This window comes from Meleagris gallopavo, chromosome 28 (assembly GCF_000146605.3).
Source record: "Meleagris gallopavo isolate NT-WF06-2002-E0010 breed Aviagen turkey brand Nicholas breeding stock chromosome 28, Turkey_5.1, whole genome shotgun sequence".
Taxonomy (NCBI): domain Eukaryota; kingdom Metazoa; phylum Chordata; class Aves; order Galliformes; family Phasianidae; genus Meleagris; species Meleagris gallopavo.
In genome coordinates, this window is record NC_015038.2 from 3,670,849 (window position 1) to 3,680,965 (window position 10,117).

At 54.9% G+C, this 10,117-nt stretch overlaps 1 protein-coding gene and 1 long non-coding RNA gene across 2 annotated transcripts in view; one reads left to right on the forward strand and one right to left on the reverse strand.

Annotated features, from left to right (window-relative positions):
- The first annotated feature begins 384 nt into the window (after positions 1–384).
- LOC104914519 lies at positions 385–5,012 on the forward strand. The gene is made up of 3 exons (XR_796051.2): positions 385–544; positions 2,432–2,612; positions 4,803–5,012. It is a non-coding gene; the product is annotated as an uncharacterized LOC104914519 (long non-coding RNA).
- A 1,404-nt stretch (positions 5,013–6,416) lies between these two features.
- LOC104914535 (trem-like transcript 4 protein) overlaps positions 6,417–10,117 on the reverse strand; it is a 37,674-nt gene continuing 33,973 nt past the window's right edge. Inside the window, exon 3 of the mRNA XM_019623157.1 lies at positions 6,417–6,465. Within this exon, the coding sequence (XP_019478702.1) occupies positions 6,417–6,465 (49 nt within the window). The remainder of the gene's footprint in view (positions 6,466–10,117) is intronic.

A 10,117-nucleotide genomic window follows, 5' to 3' on the forward strand; every position in this document is an offset into this window, starting at 1 on the left:
TGAGCGGCCCAGGGGCTGCCCTGCTTTCAGCCGTTCTCCCAGCATTTGGAGGATTTTAAAGCCTGGGGAGTCATGTGGTGAAGTGAAACTCTCGGCTCTTTCCTTTTTAACATAAAAAGGAGTATTTTCATGTCCTCATGGCTGAGATAACACAAAACCCAGCAAGGCAGTGGTGGTTTTTCCTTGCTGGCGTTAAGCTTTGGTCAGAGGCAAAGCCGTGGATTCTGATGGCTGGGATTAAAGCCCCGTCACACAGACACGGCCACAGCACCGAGCTGCAAATACCTTGTGAAAGTTGAGCGATCCTCCCCGGGCTGTTTACAGAACACGTTACCCAATGACCAGTGCCTGGGGGATATCTGTGAGCTCCTGCAACATTCAGGGTTTTGATCAGAGCCATCGATCTGTGCTGGCGCGCAGTGCTCAGGTGGATTTGGAGGTTGAAAGGCACTCGGGTGCAGTTCACTGTTTGTTCCCAGGCAGATCCCACTGGTTGGTGCTTTGCTGCCTTTCTTCTTGGAAAGAGCCCTCCCAGCTCAGCCAGGTGAGAGCAGCTGGAACAGAACTGACGGGGGAGAGCTGAGTGGGGCACGAGATGTTTTCCTCTCCTCTCCTCTCCTCTCCTCTCCTCTCCTCTCCTTTCTCCTCATTTTATTGTCTCAGTCTTCTCTGGACACTGCTTTCACTTTGATCTCCGGAAACTTTGGCATCGTTCCTAAAAAATATGTGTATATATTAGGGAAAAAAGAGGGGGGGTGTAAGGGGGAAGAAGAAGAGCAAAGCAGAGCCTTTGTTCCCCACAGCTGTTGTCATGCTGTGGCAGATCTCTGTGCAGGTATAAATGCTCTCATTGATCAAGCAGTGGTGGGTCGGCACTGTGGGCACAGCCCTGCTGCAGTTGGGTTATTGGCACAGGGAGCAATCTGCGTCCCGAGGTCTTGTCTGAGGTAAAGAGAAAAACATAAATAAACGCCCAGCATGGAAGGGAGCAGAAGTGGGAGAGCTGATGTCCCCCAGTGACACAGAGAGGGGTGTGTGGGCATGGGGCTGTGCCATGGGGCACTGGGATGGGGCTGTGCTTGTACCATGCAGCCCCATTGCCATGGGACATCTCTGCTGTGCCATGGGGCATCCCTGCTGTGCCATGGGGCATCCCTGCTGTGCCATGGGGCATCACTGCTGTGCCATGGGGCATCACTGCTGTGCCATGGGGCATCACTGCTGTGCCATGGCACCTGCAGGGCAGAGACATCCTGCAAAGCACTGAGGGACTCAGTGGTGGCTGGAGAGGTGAAATCATCCTTCCTCCTTCTCCTCTTCCTTCCAAGTGATGGGCAAGGAGAGCACATCTTTCCTCCTCCTCCTCCTCTTCCTCCCAGCATTGGGCAAGGAGCAGATGCTGGACAGCAGGGACAGCAGGAGCAGGAGCATGGCGCAGCGCGGGGTCGCGGTGATGAGTCGGAGCGCAGCGGGTACGGGAGCGGAGCCGGGGCATCGTCTGGCTCCCACATGTGCTGAAGTTGTTAGGAAGATTTATAGGGCAGAATGCGAGGCTTTTTCTTCTGGGCTTTATAATCGTACATTAGGCTTTTAACCTCTGACCGGGAGCGCTGGGAAGGGCCGATCCAGGCGGCACCGCGCGGCTCCTGGCCCTGCAGGGAAGGGGATCGCTGGGGAAGGGACCCCCAGCAGGACCCCGACACAGCCCCGTGGGGCCGGAGGGGTTAAGGCAGCACGGAGGAATGCAGAGTTGAGCCGAGGCGTCGGCTGTCTTGAGGTCACCTGTGAGGGATTAGGAGCGGGCAGACAGTTGTTGTTTGAGGACTGTCTGAGGCCGGGGAAGGGGCCGGGAAAGGGGGGCTTGGGGCGGTGAGGGGATCTGCACCACTATGGGGGCATTCGGGAAAGACGGCTGCAGCCATGCTGTCTTTTCCCTAGGGGAGCAAACGGCACAGGAGAGGAGAGGAGCTGGGGGTAGGACAGGTGCCCCAGAGCCTGAATGGGACACTGAACTGAAGGGTGGGCACTGGGGCACTGGGGAGACATTGGAGAAGTGCAGGGCCACCAGAGCTGCCCCTCCATGGGGGCCATGAGATCCACTGATCTGTGAGCTCCAAGCCAAAGCCCCTCTGTGCTGCACTGGGCTAAGCCTTTCCCACCCCATGCCCGTGTATGAGGCTGGCTGGGTACCCACAAAGGGACCCACGGGGAACACAGCACAATGTGGGCAGTGATGGACCTATTGGGGACACAGTGATGGAGATGATGGACCCGTTTGGGACACAGCATGATGAATGATGGTGGATCCATTGAGCACACAACGTGATGAGGGTGATGATGGACCCACTGGGGACACAACATGAGGGCAGTGGGCAGGGCAAGGTGTGAGCGCGTCTCCAAGCTGACTTCTAGATCTCCTTCTCCTTGAAAGATGGACCCAGTGATGCAGCTGCCCCCCCTGCCCCATTCTGCCCCACACCTCGCACTCCCTGGCACTGTGCTCGCAGGGACATGGGCACCGTGCTGATGCTACATGCTGTTCATCGGAATCAACCCAGAGGTTCTTCCCATCCCTACGGCTGTAATATCTGGTGCGCCTCCGCAGATGAAAGGTATTATATGAGGATAAATTCTTAATCATCACAATAATCAATCATTCTTTCCCCATAATTTAGTTGAAATTAATCCAGCAGATGATCAGAGGGCCAAATGGCAATCTGTGTCCTGGATATCTTTATTGACTGAAAGGGAGAACATCTTCTATTAAAGCACAGGAAAGCTGGAGGAAGTTCACCCAAAAGTTCCCCTTTTTTAAAAGAAAATTAAAAAAAAAGGAAAAACTCACAAAGTAAACACTGTGTGTTTACAAGAAGGCCCCTCCCCTCCTGCAGAGCACCCTGCAGCTCTGCTGCTGAACCCAGAGTCTGCACCTTGCCCAAAGGGACCAAGAACTTGCCCAGTGCAGAGGCGCTCCCTGGGGCCAGTGGGTGCTTTTATGGGTAATAAAACATAAAATAAAGCGATTTTATTGAAACTAAAATGTAAAACATGAACCATGTGCCTCGTGCCCCATCCCCACAGCCAGCTGATCCCATTCTGGTGGCTCCAGCCCTGGCCCTGCTGCTGTTCCCTGCATGTCCCAGCTCTGCCCATGGGATTTGCAGCCAGTACCAAGGAAGGGTGAGGAACTGAAAGGCAGAGGGAAGAGATGAACAGCCACAGTTCCTGCTGGGGGATACCCGTGGCTCTCCACTCTAATCTGCTTACACTCCATGTGCAGCCATGGAGGCAATGCAGAGTGCACAGGGAACAGGAATGGTGAGAAGGGGACATCCTGGGTGTGCCAGGAATGGGTGTGCACCTGGTTGATCCTCTCCTGCTGTGTGCAGGAGCATATGGGGGACCTTCAGGGTGGCACTGCTCTGCAGATGGGCTGTGCAGATCCCCGAGCAGAGGGCATCTCACTGGGCAGTGCTCTGGCTCAGTGTGGGAGGGAGATCCCTGTTCACAGAGGAGCTCATGTGACCACCTCTGGGATGTGCTGTGCTCGGTGCTGGTGGTGCCATTCCACCAGTGCCACCCCATCAAGTGTCACTCTACTGAATGCCACCCAACCAGTACCATCCTATCAAGTGCCACTTCACTGAATGCCACCTTTCTGAGTGCCACCCTACCAGTGCCCCTCCACCAGTGCCATCCCATCAGTACCACTCTACAAGTGCCATCCCATCAAGTCCCACCCCAGTGAGTGCCACCACACCAGTGCCATCCCATCCCACCCATTGCCATCCCACCAGTGCCAACCCACTGAATGTCACCCCGCCAGTTTCCAATGTCACCCCACTAAGTGCCACCATACTGTCACCCCAATGAGTGCTGCCCGACCAGTACCATCCTACCAAGTGCCACTTCACTGAATGCCACCTCCCTGAGTGCCACCCTACCAGTGCCACCCCATCAGTACCACTCTACAAGTGCCACCCCACCAAGTCCCACACCAGTGAGAGCCACCACATCAGTGCCACTTTACCAGTGCCACCCCACCAAGAGCCACTCCACTGAGTGCCATCTCCCTGAGTGCCACCCCACCGAATGCCACCCCACTGAGTGCCACCACAGCAGCAGAGCCAGGGCAGTCCCTGCCCAGAGGTGTCCTGGCTGCAGGAAGCTTTCCCAGAGCCGACACAGGGTTTCTGGTAGCGGGAGAGAGATGGGATAATAAAACAGGAAAAAATTAACATGTAGGAAAACACAGCTGCACCTGAAGCAACAGAGGCGAGGAGCGCCGGCGCGGTGCCCCCACCGCCAGCGAGGAGCTGTGAGTCAGTGCCTCCCGCTCCTCCTATTTCAAAGGCAGACAAACAACGCGCTGCACTGTGCGGCATCCCTGCTCCTAAATCTTCCTGTCCTCACGCTCCGTAAGGCGAGCTGCGGGGCGGGACCCGGCCCTGCTGCTGGGGGCACAGCCCGGTCAGCAGTTCTTGCAGCACCCTGAGCCCCAAACCCGGCACCTACAGACCGGGGTCTGAGCATCAATCACCGCCACCTCCGGGCTTATTGCACCCACAGAGAGTGGAGATGGGGTGGGGAGAGGCCTGGCAGCACAGCCTGGATCTGGGCACCCCTATGGCACGGGGTGGCCCCCCAGCCCCCCAAGGCCGTTGTTCCACGGGCCGTTCTCTGCTGCCAATGGACGGAGCAAGGTTGGGGCTGCAGCTTGCCATGGGCTCACTGGGGCTGCTGGCACCGATTGCTTCTTGATTTCTCTCTTCCTTTTTCTCTCTTCCTTCTCTTTCTTTCAGGAAAAGACACCATCTCTCCCACTCTTGCTCGCTTCGTGAGAGCTGATGCAGTTAATTGGAGCTTCTTGTGAGCGCACATTAACACAGGCAGAGCCAAGAAGACGTCTTGGCAGCGAAATATCATTATCAGCTCTTGAGCTCCAGCCAAAATCCCCTTGCGGTCAAAACACAATTCTTTAAACTAAACAATTAAAGATTTGTGCAAGTGTTGCTGCCATGAGTTATCAGGGCTGGGGGGGGAGCGGGGATGCAGGTGATGGCTGAGCCTCAGTGTGGGGCACGGGGAGGAGCCCTGTGAGCAATGCCCAGTGTCCTCATGGGGCTCAGCCCAGTGGCACTGGGATGAAAGGGAGCGATGTGGGGACCCTTCAGATGGAGCTCATGGCACCAGGAGCTGCTGTCCCATCTCGGCCCTCCGTGTGGGACCAGAGCACATCACACCCTGAAGGATGCTGTGGGCTCAGGTGGGGGGGGGCATGGGCCACGGCACGGCGATGCCGGGTGGGAGCAGCATTGTGCCTATGGCTGCAGTGAACAAAACTGCACAGAGTGATGGGGATAATGCTGCTAATTGTCATAGGGTGTGTGTGAGGGGGAGGTTTGGGAGGGATGTGGAAATATTCCCGGAGTATAAAATATCTCTTTTCCAGAGAAGTTAGTGTCTTTTCCATCCTTGCCACTTGTTTCCATCACGCTGAATGTTCTTCTTATCCACATCAATGTCCAAACAGCAATTCCATCCCGCCAAGCTAAAGAGCTTGTGGCAGGAAGCTCCAGGCTGGGACAGCTCCGGGAATGGGATCATTGGCTCCTGACACTCATCTGTATCTCTCCTCCCATCCCTTCTCCCTGCTCAGGGACCCATAGCCATGGGGTATCCATCCTGCAGGGACACTCAAACCATGGGCCTTGCACCCTATAGGGATATCACAGCCATGGGGTCACTCAAATCATGGGGCATCCATCCTACTAGAGGCACCATAGCCATGAGATCACCCAAGCCATGGGGCATCCATCCTGTGGGGACATCTGTGCCATGGGGACACCCACTCCAAAGCTGCAGCAGAACTTTGCAGAGACTGCAGTGCTGCTCTTTCCCTGGGTTCTGCCCATCCTTGATGAACCCTCTGCTTGCCCCACGGCTGCTCACCCTGCTGATAGATTTTCTAGGAACAGGCACTCTGTGCGGGCACACAATGGACACACGTTGCTCCTAAAGCTCTCTGAGATCAGTATCAGATAACCAGCCATCTGCGGGATGAAGCCTTGGGATGAGGCTCTTCTAAAAAATGGTTTGAAAGTTGGGGCTGAATCACACTTCCGCGCCCCACACTCAGCCATGAGCTGTGGCAGAGGCCCCTGCCTGTCACCTGTTCCTATGGAGAAGGATTTTTATCACAAACACTTTGGCAAACAGCTGTGCCAGAGCCCCTTTCTGCTGCCCGACGTTTATTTGGAGAATGTCAATAAGGAAAAACAAACATTCCCCGTCCTTGTGCACACACCTCCCCAGGCACAGAGCTGGCAGAATGGGATCCCAGGTGGTGCCCGGAGCTGGGCACAGCCCCAGGTCCTCCACTAGGGCCACCAGGAGGCTACAGAGCCATGTCCCCCCTACAAAGGGGTTTTCTCTTTTGCCTTCTCCAGCTTGAAGCCACGTCCCCTGTAGTGAGTGATAGGGTCATAAAATCATTAAAGTTCAAAAAGACCTCAGTGATCGCTGTGTCCAGCCGTCGACCCGTCACCAACATGGTCACTCGTGGAACAGTTATGGTTGGACAACACTTCTTAAGTGCATTGAGTTCAACCATCCACCCATCACCACCGTGCCCACGCACAGAATTATAGAATCATGAGGGTTGGAAAAGATCTCTAAGGTCACTGAGTCCAGCCATCGACCTGTCACCACTGTGCTCACTCACAGAAATGTTAGGGTTAGGAAAGACCTCCAAGATCACCCATCCAACTGCTGACCCGTCACCACCATGCCCACTAAACCATGCCCCCAGACGTAACCACAGAGTCGTTAGGGTTGGAAAAGACCTCTCCAAGACCATCCAGTCCAACTGCTGACCCGTCACCACCTGCCCACTAAGACATGTCCCTAAAGCCATGTCCATTGGGTCAGATGTGACAATCACAGAACCACGGAACCGTGCTTGGGTTGGGAGAGGACACAAAACCCATCCAGTCCCAACCCCAAACCAGAGCAACTCACTCCTGCAGGGACCCTTCCCTTCAGGATGTGATGTTCTGGAGCACAGCTCTGAATCCACTCCCACACAGCCGTCCCCACGTGGGGGGAGGCAGGGGGCAGGCAGGACCCCACTCTGACAGGCGCTTGCGGAGCCGATGGGCGAATTAACATGCTCAGGCTGTAATTAGGGCTTCAGCACCGTGACACCTTTATAAGTGTCTTTATTTAAAAGCAGGTAAATTGGAGGCTTCCATGTTGGGTACGGCGTGGGGGGAGGCGGTGGGGAAAGGAGCAAACTGCTCTCAGTGGCATCGTCGCATTGCAATGGGGTGACCACAGCACGGGTGATGGGTGGGAGATGTGGGGATGTGGGGAAGTTTGTTGGGCTCAGTGGGGAGAAGGGCTGATTGGGAAGGCCCTGTCCGTCTGTCTGTACGTGAGGGCAGGAACAATGTGATGCCACGTGGCTGCCAACCCCCTCCGTGTACCCAAAGCTGTGCTTTTCCGATTGCCTTCCCCATGCAACATCCCTCCTCCTGACCCCGGATCGAAGCGATAACACCTCAAAGTTTGGGGATTTCAGATCTGGAGCAATCTGGGCTTTTTTTTTTTCTTTTTTTTTTCTTTTTTCTTTTTTTGTACTAGTCTGCTGCCTCTACTTTAGGCAAGGACATTAGCGCCGGGAGGAAAAAATTTGATTTTAATGCAAGCCCCAGTAATCAGCTATTTGTGATGGAATTTTATCTGTCCTGGTCTCTAAGGGATGAGAAGCAAGCAGAGAGGAAAGAAGGGTCAGAAATTAGTATGCAGAAATATCTGATCAGCCAAAGTAATTTTCTTTAATAATCGTATTCATACTGGCTGCTCTCCGCTCACTAGAAGAATTAAGTATTTAATAGTAATATATTTCATCTGGCAGCAGTTCCGTTTCGTTAGGAGCTGTGATGCCGCGCCGGGGTGGGGGTGGGCACAGGGAGGTGGGAGGGCCGTGGGGAGGGGGGACAGCACTGCTGCTCCGACCTGGGGGCACAACCTGATAGCCCTCTATGGGGCGTGGGGAGAGCCAATGTGGGGCTGGGGTTACTGGGAGATGGGTTACTGGGAGCTTTGGGTTAACGGGACATGAGGTTTAATGGGAGCTGGGGCTAACTGGGAGCTGAGAATAACTGGGAGCTGTGGGTTAAAGGGAGCTGAGGTTACTAAAAGCAGGATTAACTGGGAGATAGGGTTAGCTGGGAAATGGGGTGGCTGGGAGCTGAGAATAACTTGGAGTTGTGGATTAATGGGAGCTGGGTTTAATAAGAGCTGGGATACTGGGAGTTGGGGTTAACTGGGATTTGGGGTTAACTGGGAGCTGGGGTTACTGGGTGCTGACAATAACTAGGAGCTGTGGATTAATGGGAGCTGGGTTTAATAGGAGCTGGGGATACTGGTAGCTGAGGTTAATGTGAGCTGAGGATAACTGGGAGCTGATGCTAATGGGAACTGGGGTTACTGAGAGCAGGGTTATCTGGGAGCTGGGTTTACTGGGTGCTGAGAATAACTGGGAGCTGGGGTTAATAGGAGCTGAGATTACTGAGAGCAGGGTTAAGTGGGAAATGGGGTTAGCTGGGAGATGGGGTTTCTGGATGCTAAGAATAACTGGGATCTGCAAATTAATAGGAGCTGGTGTTACTGGGAGCTGAAGTTACTGGGAAGGCAGACATAGGAAGAAGGATCTGGGTGTTTCCCCCTGGGTCCCATCCCCCAAGTCCTGTGTTGCTGCTCTGGGCTGTGCAGTGCAGGAGGTCACACTGGTTACAACCCTAGAACCTGCACTTCTGTAATTGCTAGGAGATGTGCTAATTACCATGGTTGGCACCTATGCATGGAAGTGTTCACGTGCATCCTCAGCTTCATTGCATCTGTACATCCTGCTGACCAGTGGCACTGAGCTGCATGCCAAATCAATGCCCTGAGAAGCAGCCCCCAGCCAGAGGGGAACTCCCAGCACCCCCAGCATACCGGAGCCCCACATGAGATGTGCCACCATGCTGGCTGTCCCCTGGGGCACTGGGGGTCCCCAGGATGTTGGGGGCGGGGGGGATGGGGATCCTGTAGTACAGTGTGTGGCATCATGTAAGGAGGGGTGTGGGGGGAGGCTGAGGGCACAGGGGTTACTGGGAGCTGGGCTTACTGTGGGCTGTGGGTTAATGGGAGATAGATTAGCTGGGAGCTGAGGATAGCTGGGAGCTGGTGATACAGGGGGCTGTGGGTTAACGGGAGTTGAAATTAACAGGGAGTAAGGATAACTGGGAGCTGGTGTTTCTGGGAGCTGGCATTACTGGCAGCTGGGGTTACTGGGAGTTGTGAGTTACTGGGAGCTGAGATTAACTGGGAGCTGAGGGTAACTGGGAGCTGAGGGTAACTGGGAGCTGAGGGTAACTGGGAGCTGGCGTTAATGGGAGCTGTGGTACAAGGAAAAGCAGCACGCCTACCTGCCCATCCCTCAGTGCCTGCACCCCACTGGGCTCTGCTCCCTGCACCCTCAACTCCGGCACTCGCCAGGTTCTGCGCGTGCAGCAGTGAAGTACTGCAGAGAAACTAATCCCATTTACTCAGAAAAGAGAAATTGAGAGCTGAGTTCAGTTCCTCTCTGCTCTCTCACAAACACGCGGTACAAACAGGTGGACGTGGCTCCCTGTTCAGGCTGGGGTGTGCTGTGCTGTGGGGGAAGGGGCAGAGAGGGGTTTTGGGGCACCCCGACACAAAGTGTTGTGGGATGAACTGCCTTAATGGTGAGGACTGCACTCAGGATCCCAACTCATGGGAAAATCTGCAGCAATGCTGTGTCCCAACCCCTGGCACCAGTGCTGCTTCCTGGATCAGCTGCAGATGAAATCCCAAAGCGCCATCAGGGCATGGGGAGGGGATCCACTGCACAACGCTGTGTTGGGTGATACTCAGGGATGGAATCGTTCTCTTCCTTCTTTCTAAAAGTTTTGTGCTGTTTTCCCAAACCTGCCAGGCTGAGGGCAGCCCCGTGGCCAACATTGTGCTGGTGCTGGCGGCACCTGTCTGCATCCCATCCCATCCCATCCCATCCCATCCCATCCCATCCCATCCCATCCCACTCCCA